Source organism: Chelonoidis abingdonii, chromosome 3 (genome assembly GCF_003597395.2).
Source record: "Chelonoidis abingdonii isolate Lonesome George chromosome 3, CheloAbing_2.0, whole genome shotgun sequence".
NCBI classification, from domain to species: domain Eukaryota; kingdom Metazoa; phylum Chordata; order Testudines; family Testudinidae; genus Chelonoidis; species Chelonoidis abingdonii.
The window spans coordinates 216,648,572-216,669,677 of NC_133771.1; the positions used below are offsets into that span (position 1 = coordinate 216,648,572).

The 21,106-nt window shown below is 49.9% G+C and overlaps 1 protein-coding gene across 1 annotated transcript in view; it reads left to right on the plus strand.

Annotated features, from left to right (window-relative positions):
* Nucleotides 1-1,214, plus strand: part of BUB1 (BUB1 mitotic checkpoint serine/threonine kinase) — a 57,950-nt gene extending 56,736 nt beyond the window's left edge. Inside the window, exon 25 of the mRNA XM_032770571.2 lies at nucleotides 722-1,214. Coding sequence (XP_032626462.2) covers nucleotides 722-917 — 196 coding nt within the window. The 3' untranslated portion in view covers nucleotides 918-1,214. The remainder of the gene's footprint in view (nucleotides 1-721) is intronic.
* The last annotated feature ends 19,892 nt before the right edge of the window (nucleotides 1,215-21,106 follow it).

The window sequence follows — 21,106 nt, forward strand, 5'->3', positions numbered from 1 at the left end:
GGGAACCTTTTTATAAAATGCAGCTAAAACTACTCATTTTAGATGTCTAGAGAGGTTTATCTTCTGCACCCAGTTCTGGGGAAGCTGCTAACATAGAATTAGCGTTTAAAGTGTCTTAGTTATCCTCCTGATGATTTAAAACCAATGATTCCAGGCTGAAGTGTGGCAAGTTCATACGCATACATGCTGCTTGAGGAAGCATTGTACTTGATGTAGGAAGCCTTTCTGGCACAAACTGCTTTTTCAGCAGTGGACGTGCCAGATTCCAAGAAGTTAAGGAAAATTTACAACAAATAGACTTAACACATGACAGTACACTAGTCAGCAAGTTTGACTGGCTCCTTTGTAACTTGTTGCTTAGTTAAATTGCATTACCTGGTCTAAGGAGTAAGGTCCACAAATGCCCTAGGTTGGAAGTTCCTGCGGGGATGAAAACATTGACCTGTTTGAGAAGGCAATACACTCTATGGGGGAGAGCGGGGCTAGAAAGAAATTCAACTATATAGTCAAGTACCATAACAGGACCGTTTACTTGTTGCCACTGAATGACTAGAAAATACACTCGTTTCTTCCTCTTACAATGGGTTTCTCTAAGTGTAGGTAACTCACTTGTTTGCTGTAACTGGAATAAGTGTACTGAGCAGGTCAACTGAAACTAAATATATTGAGAACAGTCTTAATATGCTGACACTGTAATGAAGTCCTTGTTTTTGTCGTCTAGGATTCCTAATGCAGAATTGTGGAATGAGTTCTTCTGCAGCCTCCTGAACATCCCAGACTGCCATCACCTTCCATCTTTGGGAGCTTTATGCAAAAAGCTAAGAGACTTGTTCCAAAAGTCATATGCTAAGGAAATAAAGTTCCTCCGCAATCGGCTTGTGGTGTTGCTCATAGAAAACAAACGTTCACGAAAATAACCCTTGAATTTAAAGACTTCAGTTTCTCTTAATATGGAGAGAAGCTTTCTACATATACTTTTTAAATGTCATGTCTTTTCAAAATACACTTGGTTTGCTACTGATCTTTGAGTGAACTTTGTACTTGACAACTTGAATATTTGCCTCTGCTGTCACGGAGAAACTAATCTACACAAGCTATATGACTTCTTAGGAAATTCTAACTTGAATGTTTAAAGTTACTTTGGCGGACTTCAATGTGGGAGACCAGCTGGAGGTCTCATGCAGCAGTAATAAAACCTCCTTTGCTTTCAAAAACGATAATTTTTTTTCTATCACAAGGTATTGTCCATAATAATTACATCATGTTGGGTATATGATGCATAAAGATAAACTGATAAACTGATGGAAGGTAGTGGCTGCTTTGAGACCAGTCATCATGGCCAGTTAGGTTCATTATGGGCAAATGGAGGAAAGACCCAACCAGTTCATAGATTCCATGGCCAGAAGGGACCATGGTGATCATCGACTGACCTCCATAACATAGGCCAGAGAACTACTTTGACCTGAAACAAAATGTTTCCTATTTGGAATCCCTTTTAGAGTGTCTGACAAGGCTGTAATAATGCTCATTCAAATAGCTTTAAATAGGCCTTTTTTTTGTAAAGAGAGCAAATCTGACCTGAAAAAATGTGAAGTGCAACATAAAAACTGGATTTAATATCATCTCTGACAATTGCAGGAATTTATCCAGTATAGATTAACGTCTATTGTCATGTGAAGTTAAGGTTTCTGTTCAGACCACCCGCGCTGATTAGAATTCTGGACCAGCTCTCTGCACAGGAATTGTAATTGTGCCTGTGAAGATGCCAGGATTCTTTATCTGGTAGCTGCTGCTCAGAGGCAGAGACATTAGGTGTCACGATGGCCACTTTAGGAACAAAAAAAGAACTGTACTTCCATCATGTTTGGCAATGTAATTAAATGCTGTGTCCTTTTGTAGAAGGTCACGTTTTTCCAAACCTGAACTCACCAGAAACACAGCATCTCCAGCCGTCAGAACACTTGTTTACTGAAAGGAATGGTATGCAAAGTTGTGACACTGCTGCTCTCTAATAGGCTGGATGCCAGTGAATAGAGGCTATACCATAACTCAGAAGACTGGCAAGCTTAGGCAGAACCTGTTTACAATTAACTCTGAAATAGTTACTATTTAATGTAGCTTTCCTCAGGAGCTTGAGACAATAGTGCATGCCACATGCTGATTCAGACCTTCTGCTTCTTTATATTTGCTCAGCCTCAGAGACCTGTAGGACCTGAAGCAGGTGTTAAGCTTTCTGACCTATGTCATACAGGGCTTGAAATAAGAAGAAAATGTTCCCTGCTACTGTAGCATAAAGGTTTAAACAATGAGAACACCCTGCTTTCCAGCTGGAATCTGTGCTGATCTTTATGCACCGCTGGGAGACTGAAACAGTGTCCAGGACACCATGTTGCTGCACATTATCACTTCTGTGCTTCAGAGTAGAACAGTGACCTCTAGGGAGGGCATTGCCCAGTCAGTGACTGGCTGGGTTAAGAGCACTTGATTTTTCAGCTAGCCATTCACCTACAGACAGTGACCAGTGTGGAGACAATCACTACTTTACCCCAGCACACTTTCTTGTCCAGAAGCTTTATGGTGAGTTCCTGTTACAAGTGCTGTGACAGAGAAATAGATTTGTGACAGTTTGGGATGCCTATCCTGTTCATTAGACCACCCTTTCCCTGCTTTTAGACTTATACTGCCATCTGATACCCAGCTCCATCTATCACATCGCGCAGAACCCAGAAAGAGAGTTCAGAAACCCAGCGGCAGCTCTGGGTAGAAGTCTCCTGTTCCAGGGCTGATAGCACTATTGGACTGAAGACAAATTGTAGCAAGCAGAAGGCTTCCTACACTCTTAGAGGGAAGTAGGATGGTTAGAGGGAAGTAGGATGGAACCGATATGGCCTGGGGAGAGGAGAATATAACTGACACAGGCTACTAATTGATAACTTAGAATGTTATGGGAATTTTAGTCACATTTGTAACGATTATGCAGCAATATGACTCAAATTGCATGCTTATTCTAGCAATCTTGCCTCGCCAAACTCACAGAAAGCCTTAAGGGAAAAAAAGTAGTCAGTCACTAGAGTCTTAATTAGATATGTGAAGGGTAACCTATTTCACATCTAGCCCAACCTCTGCCAGCAAAGGGACAACAAGCTTTAATGGGCACCACCTTTCCTTTCAACACCACCGCCCTCCACTGCTTGCTTTGTTCAAAACACTCGATTCTATTGACAGAAGAACCACTGACTTACAGTATTTTGCTAGCACTTCAGCAGGTCTAGTCTCAAATGCCTCCAGAAAGGAGGCTTTCGCTGTTTTCGTAGGAGACTGTTCAAAGGATGTGCATTCCCTCCTCACCACTGTTTATCTTTTGTCCTTTCTGTTTGTCTTGTCTATTTAATTTCTGTTTTGTACCTTAAAGGCTGTAACCCCTCTATTTAGGAGCACCTCTGCGCGCCTCATTTTCCACTGTATTGTGGAGTTCTTCGGGTAATTGCTCATATCCATTCCAGTTAGGTGCGCGCACGTCCGTCGGAAGACTTTTTACCCTAGCAACACTCGGCGGGTCGGCTGGGCGCCCCCTGGAGTGGCACCGCTATGGCACTGGATATATACCCCAGCCGACCCGGCCACCCTTCAGTTCCTTCTTACCGCCCATGTCGGTTGTTGGAACAGTGGAGTGCGGCTTAGCTGACCTCCACCTTCCCTAGCTACTCATAGTTTCTCATTGTTGTCATATACATAGTTGTTATTCTTGTAGAAATATATATATAGATAGATTTAGTTGTAAGTTCTTAAATTAATAGTATAGTTAGTTATTACTAGTTAGCGGGGTTCGGGGAGTAGCTCCTTCCCCACACCCGGTGCCGGAGCTCATGCCCGGCTCACCGGGTTTCAAACCATGTTCAGCCTGTCACAGGCCGATGCCAACAGGAGACCCATATGACTCCTGTTTGAAGTGCCTCGGGGAATCGCACTTAACTGCTAAGTGCTTGATTTGCAAGGTTTTCAAGCTGCGAACTAAAAAGGAGCGGGACATCAGACTAAAACAGCTCCTCATGGAGGCGGCCTTGACACCGCCACCTTCGGCACCGAGCGCCAGTCGGTCGGTGAGCAGAGGCACCCCCACGGCACTGAATCGCACCGGTACACCTAAAAACTCTGGGCACCCACCGGCACCAAAGTCGACTCCACGTCGCTCCCTCTCCCCAAGGTCGAAGAAGGCTTAAGACTCCTGCTGCTTTGGCAACACCCACGCCGCAGCCAGAGAGTGCGCCTACATCGGACCGCCCAGCGCCGATACCCACCGCGGCACTGACAAAATCGGCACCATTGATTCCGGTCTTGTGAGGGCCGTCGAGTCCAGCTCCTGATAGCTCCCTGGCAAGTACCGCAGTAGAGCTAACCATGCCATCCACGCCAGAGGCTTTTTCACCAGTGAGAGACTTAATCGCCCTCACGGATACGGCACTGCCCCTACCCCCGGCACCACCGATGCGGGTAATCCAATCTCTGGGCAAGCTGACCCTGACCAGACCACCGTCTGTCGGCTCAACGGACCGGCCCCACTTAAGATTGCGGTCCCGCAGGTGCTCCCGGTCGAGACGACGCTCCCGCTCTCAACGCCGCTCGCAGTCCTGTCACCCTTCCTCTATACGGCACCGGTCAGACTTGCAGCACTGGTCGGACTCACGCTCTCCACCTCACTATTCGCGGCACCACTCTAGTTCCCGGCACCGACCCAGGCACCGTACCTCTCGGAGCCGCTCATGCCGCAGGGACTCGAGATCCCAGTCGACCTCCTGGCATCGGTCTGGTTGCAGGTCCCAGTCTCGATCATGGTACCGTTCTGAATACCGGCACCGATCCCCGCTAAAGAGGGGAGTGAGGTCTGTCGGAACTTCAGCTCAAGGTTTCTCTGCTCCTCCATGGCCATCCAGGCAGACGTCTGTGTCCTCCCACGCAGACAGTTACTACGACCAGGACCGTGATACGGAGGTGCCTACCGGGATCTTCCAGGACGTTCGGTCTCAGGACACGGGACCTCAACAGTGGTCCTTTTGGACACCCTGGGCGTACCACCAGGCCCAAGGTGCTTCTTTGGCCCAGACCCACTCCACTCCCTCAGAGCATCGGGCGCCAGAGGCCACCATTAGCCGTCCCACTCCAGCTAGGACAGAGGAGCAGATGATCCATCCGCCAGTCTTCCCGGTACCGCTAGAGCAGGAACTGACCCATGAGCAAGAGGCCATTCAGGACCCTCTCATCCCCGGAGTGTCATCCTCTTCTTCTCCAGATGAGGCGGTGGCAAGGACCTCGTCATCAGGGCCCCCGCCGATAGACCTCAGAGCCCATCAGGACCTCCTTAGGAGGGTGGTGCTCAACATCAACCTCCCAGTAGAGGAAGTTCCGGAGGTCGAGGACCCCGTCGTGAGCATCCTGTCGGCGGATGCCCCCACTAGTTTGGCTCTGCCTTTCATTAAGACCATCCAGGCCACTGCTGACACCTTATGGCAGTCCCCAGCCTCCATTCCCCCTACAGCAAAGGGAGTCGAGAGGAAATACATGGTACCCTCTCGGGGGTAGGAATACCTATATGTCCGCCCTCCTCCCTCCTCATTAGTTGTCCAATCAGTCAACGAAAGGGAACACCATGGCCAACAGGCATCAGCCTCCAAATCTAAAGAGGCTAGGCGGATGGACCTACTGGGCCGCAAGATGTATTCGCCAGGTGCCCTGCAGCTCCAGATGGCCAATCAGCAGGCTCTCCTGAGCCGTTATAGCTACAACACCTGGGTGGAGGTGGGTAGATTCACAGAACTACTACCCCCGGACTCGCGCCAAGAATTTGCCGCATTCCTTGAAGAAGGTGGCTAGAACCTCCCTCCAAGCTTCTCTCGATGGGGCCGACTCGGCAGCCAGAACTCTAGCCTCAGGTATCACCATGAGGCGTATCTGCTGGCTCCAGGTCTCCAACCTGCCACCTGAGTTCCAATACACCATCCAGGACTTACCCTTTGATGGCAAGGGTCTGTTCTCTGAGAAGACCGACCCCAGGTTGCAGAGTTTAAAAGGCAACAGGGTCATCATGCGCTCATTGGGCACGCATACCCCTGTGACCCAATGCAGACCCTTCCGGCCTCAACCCCACCATCCGTACTATGTGCCCCGGCACAGGCAAGACTTCAGCAGAAGGCGTGGGTGGGGTGGCTGTAGACACCAGTCCGAGCCCCAAGGGGGTCAAAACCACGGGCCCCCAAAAGCACCCCCGGGGCCTAAGTCCAACTTTTGAAGGTGCGCACGAGGACGGCGTACCAGTTTCAGGACAGGATCCTTCTCCTCCCTTCTCCAACCGTCTTTCCTACTTCCTCCCGGCGTGGTCCCAACTAACCTCAGATATCTGGGTTCTACACACGGTGAAACAAGGATACCACCTCCAATTTGTTTCATCCCCGCCTTCCCACCCCACAACCCAGTCCCTCTTCAGGCACCCCTCTCATGAGCAAGTCCTCTTACAAGAAGTGCAGTCTCTCCTCGCCGCAGGGGCAATAGAGGAGGTACCACCAGACAAGAAGGGAAAAGGATTTTACTCCTGCTACTTTCTGATCCCCAAGTCCAAGGAAGGCCTCAGGCCTATCCTAGACCTGCGAGGCCTCAACAAGTTTATGGTCAAGTTGAAGTTCCGCACACATATGGACTGTTCGCTTCCGCGAGAACAGAAATGTAGGTCTGCTCCTTCCAAAGGTCTCTCCAGGCCCGAATCTCGGACAATTTCCTCATGCATGGAAGAGAGCCCAACACCTATTATGCCTTCCAACGTTCCCCCACGCTCATTGGGTCACCTGCTTCACAACTTCGCCAGAGGCAACGGTTCACGCAATTCATCAATGATCACTCCAGCGTGGTCCAAGCACACTTATAACGCCACGATCGCATTCGCATGTCAATAGCCTACCCAATTACCTTGCTAACTAACACCCAAAGACCTCCATACCTCAGGAACCGCAGCAGCTCGACCGCCCGGACCGGCAGTACTCTTCCCTCATGGTGTGGAGTGCTTACCGTCGACTATCAGTATAGCAGGAAGCCATTCCACCTGGTCAACAGTAACCTAGCCAGGATGGAAGACATTTCTCCTACAAAGTAGCGAAACGCTTAAATTCTTACAATCCTGCTGAAGTCTCGATCCCCTCTATTTTTGGACCTACCCTCTGGACTGCGACAGCAGGGCCTAGCGGTAGTATCGCCGAGGGTACACTTGGCAGCCACATCATGACCTTCCTCAAGAGCTGGGTGGTCTTTCTGTTGTCTCCACCACGTCATATGGTTTATCATGGTTTCCCATAGCTGCTTGCAGTGCAACATACCCTTAGGTACTTCCGCCGCCCCAAACCTGCGACCTTTCAACCTGGGTTATAACCATATCTATGTTCTCCTACTATTCCGCCCATTTTAAGCGACGCTGCTCACGTGCAAATGATTTACCTGTTCTTGGATAGACAGCTTCCCATTTAGCCATTACATCGGCAGAGACGTTTCGAGCGTCTAGTGGCTCTTATGGTGGTTGGTCCAAACCATAACATATAGTTTCAAATAGAACAAGGTGCAGGTTATGACTGTACTACAGCTCTTTTCTAACCTTAAGTGGTATATTGTGGCTTTCAGTTATCATTTTACACACACTCAACAGCATGGGACATAAATTGGCAACTCTCTTGATGGTTGTAGTTGAGCGCTCGCTTTATGTTGAGCGGCACAAAACCATTTTGTAACTATGCCTCCAACTCCAGGATCGCAAGTAAGCAATCCTGAAGGAAAGCCTACTTGTCCTCTCAGAGGATCTCATCTTGGGTGATGTATGTGCACTGCACTTGTTATGTCCTTGGCTCACATTTCTCCAAGCCACATCACCATGTGTTCTACCAAGTGCTCAGGCTTCATCTACCGCCTTGCTGACTCGTGTACCTTACCTCAGAGATCTATCGCGCAGTCCATGTCCTCGCGTTCCATACCTGTTCGCTATAGTACTGTTCAACAAGTCAAGACGCTACTGCAGACCTTTGCTCAGCAGTTACATTCTGCCATAATTTCCATCCGACCCACCGCCTACAATAAGCTTGGGAATCACTAACTGGAATGGATATGAGCAAGCCTCGAAGAAGAAAAGACGGTTACTCACATTGTACTGTTTTTTCGAGATGTGTTGCTCATATCCATTCCAAACCGCCCTCCTTCCCTCTATTGGAGTAGCGGCAAGAAGGAACTGAGGTTGCAGCTGGGTCGGCAGGGGTATATATCCGGCACCATAGCGGCGCCACTCAAGGAGGGCGCCTGCCGACCCAGCCGAGATGTTGCTAGGTTAAAAACTTCCTACGAACGTGCACCGGCGCGCCACACCTTAAATGGAATGGATATTGAGATATCTATCTCGAAGACAACAGTTACAAAGGTGAGTAACCGTCTTTTCTCTAGTAGCAAAGCCTTCACTCGGTCATCAATACCTGGCCAAGTTGGAAACGTTTCTCCTGCTGGTGTACAACGCAGATGTTACCCTTCTGAGTCTCGATCACCGTTGTTCTGGACTACACTCTTGGTCTCTTATAGCAACAGGGCCTGGCAATATCTTCTCTGAGGTGCAGTGGCGGCTTTCTCCACATTCCATCCTGGAGAAGATGGCCACTCCGTGTTTTCCCACCCCTAGTACTAGATTTCTTAAGGCCTGGAGCGCTCTACCCCCCAGTACGGCCACCCTGCCCCCACCTGGAACCTTCAACTTAGCCCTAAGTAGACTAATGCGTCCGCCATTTGAGCCATTGGCGACTTGGCTCGCTCCTGTACCTGTTGTGGAAGACAGTTCTTCCTAGTGGCCATTACATCGCAGTCCAGAAGGGTCTCCGAACTTTGAGCGCTTACGTGGACTCCACTGTATACTGTCTTTCACAAGGACAAAGTACAGTTGTGACTTCACTCCGCGTTGGCTCCCTAAGGTAGTGTCGGCCTTCCATACGAATCAGGAACATCTTCCTCCCGTCTTCTTTCCGAAGCCTCACTCTTCTCAACGGAGCAGCAGTTACACTCCTTTAGATGTCTGTAGGGCGCGTTGCTTTTTATATGAGGCGGACAAAGCCCTTCCGAAATCCCCCCAGCTGTTCGTGGCATCGCTGAGCGTGAAAGGTCTACCAGTCTCCTCCCAGGGATCTCCTCTTGGTAACGGCGTGCAATTGCACATGCTATGACACTGGGTCATGTTCCCCTTCGGGCATCTCCACGCACGTTCTACCAGAGCTCAGGCTTCATCAGCCGCTTCCTGGCCCATGTGCCTATCCAGAGAATATGCTGCGCAGCGACCTGTGTCATCATTCCACACCTTTGCTTCGCACTATCTCTGGTCCAACAGTCTAGAGATTGATCAACCTTTGGCTCAGCAGTTTTGCATTCTCCACATCTCAGTCCGACCCCTCCGCCTAGGTAAGCTAAGGCTTGGGAATCACCTAATTGGAATGGATATGAGCAATCACTCGAAGAAGAAAAGACGGTTACTCACCTTTGTAACTGTTGTTCTTCGAGATGTGTTGCTCATATCCATTCCAAACCCACCCTCCTTCCCCACTGTCGGAGTAGCCGGCAAGAAGGAACTGAAGGGTGCCCGGGTCGGCTGGGGTATATATCCGGTGGCATAGCGGTGCCACTCCAGGGGGCGCCCAGCCGACCCACCGAGAGTTGCTAGGGTAAAAAGTCTTCCAATGAGCGTGCACGCAGCGCGCGCACACCTAACTGGAATGGATATGAGCAACACATCTCGAAGAACAACAGTTACAAAGTTGAGTAACTGTCTTTTTGCAAATTGAAACTTAATTAGTTGTAGTAAGAATTCCCTTGCAGCCTGTAATTAGAACATAGAATTTAGAAAAGAAATCCTTGATTCACTAAAGGGCAAATTACAAAGATTACCAGTTTGCTAGCACACAAACACAAATGCAGCTGACTGGCAGAGGGCTTGCACTGAGGTTACCAATGCATCACCCTCTGGTATGTAAAAATATGCAGAATGTTTTGTGGACTCTTGCATTGGATTCTTAATCATTATGCTCCAGCATAAGATATTGAAGCTTTCTTAGTACATTTCACAGAGCTTGTTGCCTGGAATACATTTCCAGCACACAAAGTGACACCTTTTGTCCTATGTCTATAGAAAGGAGTTAGGGTAGTTCTTCTTCGAGTGATTGCTCATATCCATTCCAGTTAGGTGTGCGCGCGCCGCGTGCACGTTCGTCGGAAGAATTTTACCCTAGCAACACTCGATGGGTCGGCTGGGCGCCCCCTGGAGTGGCGCCGCCATGGCACCGGATATATACCCCTGCCAACCCAACCACCCCTCAGTTCCTTCTTACCGCCCATGTCAGTCGTTGGAACAGTGGAGCGCAGCTTAGCTGATCTCCACCTCCCTAGCTACTCGTAGTTTTCTCATTGTTATTGTGTATATAGTTCATATTTCTATACTTGCAGTTAGTTTATTATTTTCTTTAACATAGTTAGTGTGTATAGTTAAGAGGGGTTCGGGGATTAGCCCCTTCCCCTCACCCGGTGCCGGGGCCCATGCCCGGTTCACCGGGTTTCAAACCGTGCTTGGCCTGTCACAAGCCGATGGCTACAGGAGATCCTCACGACTCCTGCCTTAAGTGCCTCGGGGAATCCCACCTCCCAGATAAGTGCCGCATTTGCAAAGCCTTCAAGCCGCGGACCAAAAAGGAGGGAGACTTAGACAGCTCCTGATGCAGGCAGCTCTCACTCCTCCACCATCGGCACCGAGCGCCGGACAGTCCGCACCGGGGAGAAGTGCTTCTTCGGCACCAGAGCGCACCGGTACCGCTAAGACCCCTGGGCACCAACCGTCGCCGGCCCAGATGTCTGCTTGGCACCGCTCCCTCTCCCCGTGGGTAAAAAAAACAGAAGACTCCTGTGGCTTCCGTGTCCACGCCGCAGTCGGAGCACCCGCCTAAGTCAGACTGCCCGGCACCAACAACTGCCGTGGGACCGACAACTTCAGCACCGTCGATTCCGGTCCCGCAAAAGCCGTCGAATCCAGTGCCTGACAGCTCCCCGGCACGCACCGTGGTTGAGCTTACTATTCTCTCCACGCGGGAGACTTTCTCTACGGCAAGGGAACTAATTGCACTGATGGAGTCTGCGCTGCCTCAACTCCCGGCACCGCTGGTGTGGGTTATACAGTCCATAGACAAGCCTGCCCCACTGAGACCATCCTCCGTTGGCACCACTGAGAGGCTCCGATCACGATCGCAGTCCCGCCGGCGTTCTCGGTCACTTCGCCAATCTCGGTCCCGACGCCGCTCGCAGTCCCGGTACTGTTCTCCATCTCGGTACCGGTCGCACTCACGGCACCGTTCAAGACCCAGTTCACTGGCCCAGTACTCTTGGTACTCATCAAGCTCCCGGCACCGCTCACGACACCGTACCTCTCGCAGCCGCTCCTGGCATCGAGCTTCGAGGTCCCGGTCGACCTCCTGACACCGTTCTGGTCGCAGGTCCCGATCTCGTTCCCAGTACTGGTATAGCACCTGGTACCGCTCTCTGCTGCAGCATCCAGACAGACTACCCAGGGATGGAGACCATTCTCAGGGGTTTTCAGCTCCTCCTTGGCTGTCTCGCCATGCATCTATGTCATCCCATGTGGACAGTGCTTCGTATGCACAGGACCATGACTTAGATGTTCCCAGCCATGTCTTTCAAGAGACCCAGGCTCGAGACCAAGGACCTCATCAGTGGTCCTTCTGGACGCCTTGGGCATATCATCAGGCCCAAGGTGGACCTCCAGTGCCATCACGCTCCGTACCGTCGGAGCACCGGGTGCCGGAGGCTACTGTTAGCCACCCCCCTCCTGTGGCTACGGAGGAGGCTCCTATTCGGGCACCAGACCCTCCGGTCCCACCGGAGCCCAAGTCCATGAGACAACGGAGGACCCGATTGTCCCTGGTCTTTCCTCTTCCTCTTCTCCAGATGAAGCGGTGGCGGGGACATGCTCCTCGGGCCCTCCTCCAATTGACTTAAGGCCACATCAAGACCTCCTGAGACGGGTGGCCCTGAATATGAACCTCCAGGTAGAGGAGTTTCCGGAGATAGAGGACCCAGTGGTAGATATTTTGTCGGCTGACACTCCCACAAGGGTGGCCCTACCATTTATTCGGATGATCCATGCAAAGGCTGATACCATCTGGCAGTCTCCAGCATCTATTCCGCCCACGACTAGGGGAATTGAGAGGAAGTACATGGTGCCCTCTAAGGGGTATGAGTACCTGTACATACACCCTCCTCCCTGCTCCCTCGTCATCCAATCGGTTAACGAAAGGGAGCGCCATGGCCAGCAAGCTCCTACCCCAAAAGCGAAGGAGGCTAGGCGCATGGATTTATTGGGACGTAAAATCTACTCTGCGAGGGGCCTCCAACTCAAGGTGGCAAACCAACAAGGCCTGCTTAGCCGCTATAACTATAACACCTGGGCGGCGGTTGAGAAATTCACAGAGTTAGTCCCCCAAGATTCACGTCAAGAGTTTGCGGCCCTTTTGGCGGAAGGAAAGAAGGTGGCGAGAACTTCTCTCCAGGCCTCCTTAGACGCAGCCGACTCCGCAGCCAGAACTCTGTCTTCAGGAATTGCCATGAGACGAATATCATGGCTTCAGGTGTCAGGCCTTCCACCCGAATTGCAGCATACGATACAGGAGTTGCCCTTCGAAGGTCAGGGCCTATTTTCGGAAAAGACTGACCCTAGGCTGCAAAGTCTGAAGGACACAGTAGGGTGATCATGCGCTCGCTTGGGATGCACACACCGCAGACTCAGGGCAGACTCTTCTGGCCCCAGCCTCAGCACCCTTACCCCGCGCCTAGACAGCGGCAGGACTTCAGTAGGAGGCATGGCTGAGGCAATCGTAGACGGCAGTCCAGACCCCCAGGGGGTCAGAATCACGGCCCCGCCAAACCACCCGCGGGACCTAAACCAAACTTTTGAAGGCGCGCCCAAGGGCAACGTACCAGTTGTTCAACAGGATCCTTTCCCTCCCTTTTGCAACCGCCTCTCCTTTTTCCTCCCTGCATGAACCTAGCTAACTTCAGATCGTTGGGTCTTACGCACGGTAGAATTTGGATACCGCCTTCAGTTTATTTCACCCCCCCTCTTCGTCCCTCTTCAGGGACCCCTCTCACGAGCAAATCCTCTTGCAGGAGGTACGGTCCCTCCTTGCCATGGGAGCTATAGAGCAGGTACCGGAGGACTTGAGGGGCAAGGGGTTCTGCTCTCGCTATTTCCTAATCCCCAAGGCGAAGGGAGGTCTCAGACCAATTCTAGACCTGCGGGGACTCAACAAGTTCTTGATAAAGTTGAAGTTCCGCATGGTATCCCTGGGGACCATCATCCCATCCTGGTCTGGAGACTGGTGCTGCCCGCCCTCATTATGAAGGACGCGTATTGTCACATTGCCATTTATCCTCCTTCACACGACGGACCTCAGTTTTGGCAACTGTTCAAAACATGCCAATTTACGGACCCATCCGTTTGGCCTCTCCACAGCCCCAAGATGCTCACAAATGTATGGCCGTAGTCACCGCCTCTCTCCTCTCGACGCATACACGTCTTCCGTACTCGACGATTTGGCTTCATTTCGCGGGGCCTCCGAGACCCAAGTAAACGTGGCATGTGGGCACTCGTCATAGGACCGTTTCACCACTAGGCCTGTGATCAACCATAGAAATCATACTCTCTGGTTCCCACACAAAAGAATAAGTTCATGCGGCCCTTCTGGACCCTCCAGTCTCGCCAGGGCCTGCTTACCACAGCCGCGGTTTCACGCAATGATATTCGATCTTATACAAGGCCTACAAAAATTTCCCAACCACTTTGGCTCAAACTGTCTCGGCCTTCTGGCAATTGGCTGCCGTGCACGTTCGTGAACCAGCATGCCAGGCTATGTCCTATGTCCCTTCAATGAGTTGGTCTCCTCTCAGATTATACCACCCAGAGGAGACACAATATTAGACAGGATCTCACGGGCTCCCCTTGGACCCCTAGGCTCCCTCGACTGGTGTTGACGCCCTCCCTGGGTGTGTCCAGGATACCGTTCCATCTGCCTCAGCCTTCTATGGCCCTGATGACGGATGCGTCATCTCTCGGCTGGAGTGCTCACCTCGGACATCTTCGCACTCGAGGCCTTTGGTCCTCTCAGGAGCTGGCCTTGCACATCAAAGTCCAAGAGTTGAGAGCAGTCCGCCTTGCGTGCCAGGCGTTTCAACAGCATCTGCAAGGCCGTTGTGTCTCAGTGTTCACAGACAGCACAACGGCCATGTATTACATAAACAAACGGGGGGACACAGTCCTCCCCCCTTTGTCAGGAAGCCATTCAACTCTGGGACTTTTGTATAGCCCACTCGATAGACCTGGTAGCGTCCTTTCTCTCAGGGGTTCGGAACACTCTGACGGATCGACTCAGCAGATCCTTCTGCTCTCACGAGTGGTCGATCCATCCAGACATTATTTATTCTGTTTTCCGGAAGTAGGGATTTCCTCGCATAGACCTCTTCGCTTCCCACGAGAACAGGAAATGCCAGATGTTCTGCTCTTCCAAGGTCTCTCCCCAGGATTGATCTCGGACACTTTCCTGCTGCCGTGGAAGAGCCAGCTCCTTTATGCCTTCTCACCGTTCCCACTGGTTCACAAGGTCCTGCTGAAACTCCGCAGGGACAGAGCGCACATCATCATGATCGCCCCAGCGTGGCCCAGGCAGCACTGGTACATCACGTTGCTTGACCTGCCAATAGCCAACCCAATTGCCCTGCCACTCCACCCAGACCTTATAACTCAGGACCATGGCAGGCTTCGCCACCTGGACCTGCAGGCTCTTCACCTCACGGCGTGTCTGCTGCATGGCTAAACCAGTCAGAGTCACGTTGCTCTGAATCAGTACAAGTTCTCCTGGGTAGCAGGAAGCCTTCTACCCGGTCAGCGTATCTGGCCAAGTGGAAGTGTTTCTCCTGCTAGTGCGAAATGCTTAATCTTACTCCCACTGAGGTCTCAATCCCCTCTATTTTGGACTACCTCTGGTCTCTCAAACAGCAGGGCCTAGCAGTATCATCACTGAGGGTACACTCGGCAGCCATCTCTACCTTCCACCCAGGCTAAGGTAGTCATTCTGTGTTCTCACACCCTATGGTTTCGAGGTTCCTTAAGGGCTTGGAGCGCTTACACCCTCAAGTGTGCCGCCCAGCCCCTACGTGGGACCTCAACCTGGTTTATGTCTCCCCCATTCGAGCTGTTAGCAACCTGCTCGCTACTATACCTGTCTTGGAAGACAGCTTTCCTCGTAGCCATTACATCGGCCAGACGAGTCTCCTAGCTTAAGGCTTTTACGGTGGATCCGCTGTACACTGTGTTCCACAAGGACAATGTGCAGTTGTGACCACACCCGGCATTCTTCCCTAAGGTGGTTTCGGCCTTTCATGTTAACCAGGACATCTTTCTCCTGGTCTTCTTTCTGAAGCCACACTCAACGTGATGGGAGCAACATTTGCACTCCCTGGACGTCCGTAGAGCGCTCTCATTTTATATCGAGCGGACAAAACCATTTCTTAAAACGCCCCAACTCTTTGTCGCGGTAGCAGACCGAATGAAAGGCCTACCTGTTTCCTCTCAGAGGATCTCATCTTGGGTGTCGACGTGCATCCACACCTGTTATGATTTGGCTCATATTTCCCCAAACCACATCACCACGCATTCTACCAGAGCTCAGGCTTCATCTGCCGCCTTCCTGGATTGTATACCTACCCAGGAGATATGTCGCGCAGCTACCTGGTCCTCATTCCACACCTTTGCTTCGCATTATGGTCTGTTTCAACAGTCTAGAGATGAAGCAGCCTTTGGCTCAGCAGTTTTGCATTCTGCCACATCTCACTCCGGCCCCACCACCTAAGTAAGGCTTGGGAATCACCTAACTGGAATGGATATGAGTAAGCACTCAAAGAAGAAAAGATGGTTACTCACTTTTATAACTGTTGTTCTTCGAGACGTGTTGCTCATATCCATTCCAAACCCGCCCTCCTTCCCCACAGTCGGAGTAGCCGGCAAGAAGGAACTGAGGGGCGGTTGGGTTGGCAGGGGTATATATCCAGCGCCACTCCAGGGGGCGCCCAGCTGACCCACGGAGTGTTCCTAGGGTAAAAAGTCTTCCAACGAACGTGCACACGGCGCGCACACACCTAACTGGAATGGATATGAGCAACACATCTCGAAGAACAACAGTTACGAAGGTGAGTAACCGTCTTTTTCATCAGGTCATTCCATACAAAACACTTGTTCTCAGCAAGAGTCAAGTCCTGCAATTTAGCTCTGGAATACCAATTCAAGACGGATGGCAAATTCCTCTCAGATTAAGTCGTCCTCTACTGTACGTCAAAAGCTAGGGGCAAATGTTAAAATCTGTGGGCATGGAATCCGTACTATATATATTGAGTAAACATTCAACACAAGTAGGTAATGAGCACAAAAACTGAGCAAGTCTCTGCTGAACACTAGCTGTTTCCTGAGGGTACCAATACTCTGGAGTTTGTGGCTGGCCAAAGGAAGTTAATGCCTAGCAAAAGAACATTGTTAGCTTCAAGATCACATTCCTGTCAGGAGAGTTTTATGGCTATTTTGAGAGCTCTGACTCTGAAAGTCTTCCGATTTATTTGCCTTATTTTGGCAGCAATTTGTGTGTGGTTTCCCATTTGTATGGGGTTTTCCCACACAGCTCCTGGAGACAGGCCTGTAAAATGCCACAGAGATTGTCACGGGAGTTGAAGAGCAGATGTAGGATGAGAAACTCCTTTCAATATTATTGAAATGTCTGCTAGACTTGAAATCCTACAGTATTCCCTCATTTCCTGTCTCCTTAGGAAGGGAAAGACGGCACCTTATATGGCCTACGTCACTGGGAAGTTTCTTTAATAATAACAACGAACATAGCCATGTCTGTAAAGGGGAATTTGTTTTCAGGTTCCTAGAGAGCGAAGCAAACAGCAAGCGCAGAGGAAGCCAAAGGCAAGAGTGAGGCTAGGATGGGCAGGCATCTGGGTTAAACTGGTAGAGAATCCACAGCAAAGGAGCAATGCCATTCTCTGGCAATTGCCCTAACACCCTGCCCTTCCTTTTGTGGAGTGGACCCCCCCCAACAAACGGTATCACTGCTCCTCTCTGAAGGCAGCAGCTCCAATCTATGCAGTCTCTCCTTCCTTTACAGCAGCATCTTTTGTGGCTTTGTAGCCTGGGTTCCATCACCAGTGCTGAATTTGTGTGATTGAGCTACCAATCATTGCTTGCAGCCACATACGTGTTACAGAAAGAAAGAATACGTGAATGTCTATCTCAAACCCTCTGAGCTGAGTTTGAATGTAATACTTGGCAATCTGTGTTTCTGTCATTAAGGTTAATAATGAGCCCAGCATACTGTGTGCATTACGAGTTTTGGGAAACCCTGAAGGATGAGGTTTGGCTGAAGCTTGACAGTAAATTGATCAGGAATGCTTCCATAACACAGGAATGGTCATTCGAGAGCTCAGAGGCGCAGTGACCATTCAGCTGCTCTCAGAAACTGGGGCAAAGCTGCACTCAGGAAAAGACATAAAAGGGAAATAAATCTGCCTACATCCTAGTTGTGTATGCCACTCACAGCCGTGAACTTAATAGCAGAGGACTCCATGTCAGGAGAAGGATCCACCCAGGGGCCAGTGGTGCAGTGCTTCTAACTGCATAGAGCACATTCCACAGGGAGGGTCCAAAATAGCAGCACTTTATGGAGGGTGCTGGGGACCTGAACTTTACTTAACAAGCTGCTAGCCACTGAAGACAAGTCAGGGCGTTGCACAGCTAATAACGGTTGCATTGGTGCACCCCAGCAGAGAAGCAATGGTACCGTAAAGATGATGATACATGGAGTCATGGGCTCTCTTAAATGAGAAAGATTTACCAAAGAGAACAAGTACAAGCTATTGATCCAAACAAACAGGATTCCACACACCTTGAGCTCCAGCTTTGTCCTTTTTTTGTTGACCAACGTACAAATTCTGTCTGGTACTCTGTACAGCATACAAACACTTCTATGGATAAATCCACAAAGGTATTTAGGCTACTAACTGCCATTTTAGGCATTTAAGACCAAAAACTGGGTCTTCAAAAGCCCCACTCAGCTGCTACCTAACCCTGTTGGAACCTGTAGTCCCTAGATACCTACATTATCACTGGCGAGGTGTCCTAGGTGCTTACATTTCTGACAGCTGGCATGCGGAAAGCTGCTGAAGTTCTGACACTGCTGAGGTACTCAGTAGAATCCTCAAATTAGCCCTTTCCCCACCTGCTGGGCCTAACACAATAATCAACAGCGCTAATGCCCTTATACCACAGTGGCTTGAGCACTCCTTTAGAATGTGTGAAACCTGAGTTCAAATCCCCCCACTCTTTGGTGAGGAGTAGGGACTTAAATCCCCCCACTCTCTGGTGAGGAGTAGGGACTTAACATAGGAGGCCTGCTTCCTGTTGGGTACTCTGGGGTGTAGATTTCTCAGTCTCTCTTATTGAAGCTGTTCCACTTTATATCAAATATGTAAACATTCATCGGGTCAGAGAGAGAACGTGGCTGATTGTCCAACATAGTGGTTAGAGCTGCTTTCCTGACAGACCCAGGCTCCAGTCGTGCGCCAATGAATATTTAAGTACTTCACACAGTGGAACTGCTCCACTAGCCGTGATTGTGGGAGGTGGGAGACCCGCATTAGTGCTTTGCTCTGAATTAGGCGGAAGTAGGCTATGAACTGTTGACTCCTGCCTGAGAGCTCTAACCATGGGGCTATGACTTTGTAAGAGTGGTGGTGGCACAGCCACCTTGGCTTTTCTGGGAGAATGGACTGAGTTGGTTTAGGCACCTGCTCCAGGAGAGGGTTCACAGCTGTGAATCCCAGTTGGTGCTAGATGCCTCTCTCTGACCTGGACTTGGGCACCATTCTCTCTTTGATGGTTGGGGCTTAAGCCCCAGCCCCTCATCCAAATTTCCTATTGGCTGGCTTAGATGGCTTCTGGCTCAGTGTGCTGGCTTCTGTGACTCCCATTCATAGCCGCTTAGCTCTCCCACTACATTGTCTAGGTGGAGGCTGGGACGCCTAATTCGGGGCTGTGAATTCCACGAAGTGGCATTGTGCCTCAGGTTAGCTGTTGTAATACTGAGCAGGGGTCCCCTTTGTGGATCTGGCCCCTACTGGCAGCACACTACACTGCACGTTAATGTACCATTGCAAAGCCAAATGCTTGGTGTCTGCTGTTTTATTGTATCTAGGGATGGGCCACAACTATTTTGGAATCACTGGAATTGTTTCGAAGCCCCTTTATCCCCCAGGGAAAGCACCAAGTCCTCTTTGTTCCTATAGGATTGTTTGTGTAATTGCTCCATTTGAAAAGTAACCTCCAAAAACTTACTTTTCATTAAGAAAACACTCTTCAGAAAGCTCCCCCCAAGCATCACATTGTTCTGTATTTTATTCTTTGAAGGCTAAATTAAAGTTATTTTCTTTCTGTCGTGGGCGACCTCTACCAATCTGTAGGCCTTGTTCACAATGAACTATCTGTACCAAACCCCCAGACGCATGTAAAGATTCTTTTAAGTTATCTAATTTTGTTCTAATTCTGTTCACACAGGAACAAGGACTGATGGCACACATATTTGTAATGCGATTATCAGTCAGGTTTGACATTACTTCTGCCCTGATGTATTTTACTGTCTCTTCTTTACAGCACAAAGAAGAGACTATGCTGAACAAAGGGCCATGCTAATATAGAATTGCAAGGAGTGATACAAGTTGGGCATCCGTTCTGAGACGCGGGTACCCTAACAGGGAGGACTGGACAGGTCTGTACACTCTGTATATCATTCTAATGACACAGTCGTGTAGCAGTACCAGAGAACTGCGTTACTCTCCAATTTTTTCAGTAATGGGCTATGGTTTGATCTACACTTAAAAGGAGGTTGACATAGCTATATTGGTCCACAGTGTGAAAAAAAACCACACCCCAGTGCAGACACAGCTATGTCAGTGGTAGATGCAGGGCCGGCTCCAGGTGTTTTGCTGCCCCAAGCAGCCAAAAAAAAACAAAAACCGCAATCATGATCTGCAGCAATTCAGTGGGAGGTCCTCCGCTCCAAGCGGGAGTGAGGGACCCTCCGCCGAATTGCCGCCAAATAGCTGGATGTGCCGCCCCTCTCCGGAGTGGCTGCCCCAAGCACCTGCTTGCTAAGCTGGTGCCTGGAGCTGGCCCTGGGTAGATGGCTTCCATCAGTGTAGCTACCGTGTTTGGGGAGGTTCCTACACTGACACAAAACCTCTTCAGTTGGCGTAGGCTGTGCCTGCACTATGGTTTATGCCAGCATAGCTACTGTGATGTAGCTGTGCTGGGGTAGGATAGACATACCCTAAATTTTTATTTCTTATTCCTCCTCCCTCCCAAACACAGTCAAATAGGAGCTGATTCTGCTCTCATTAAATCAATAGCGAAACTCCCATTAATGTCAATGGTGTAGGATAAGTCCTATAATTAGGAACATATTGTTAATAATAATAATAATTGTGTTTTTATTATCATAGTGCTAGAATCCCAGTCATTGGCTAGGACCCCATGGTTTCAGGCACTGTACAAACACAAAACCAAAAGGCAGTTCCTAGCCCAAAAAATATACAACTTCAATATAAGACACGAAACCACAGGTGTACAGAGATAGACAAGAGAGTACAAAGAACAATGAGACGAGTGGTTGACATGATTAGCTGTGGTTTCAGCACAGCAGCAGCCTAACTGTTGTCAAGTTTTTTGTAGGCATTCTGACAAAGGAATGTTATTTTGAAGGTGGATAATGAGATTGTTTTGAGGATGTTTATAGGAGCTCCAGCCAAGCACAAGGAGAAGGTTGGGAGAGAGCACAAAGGGGCTTGTTTGAAAATGTAACAAGTAGGTGATGGAAACCGGCATGATGGGTCAATTGGAGGCTGAAGTTTACCTCTTGATAGTGATAGGTAGGATAGAGATAAGCCTTGC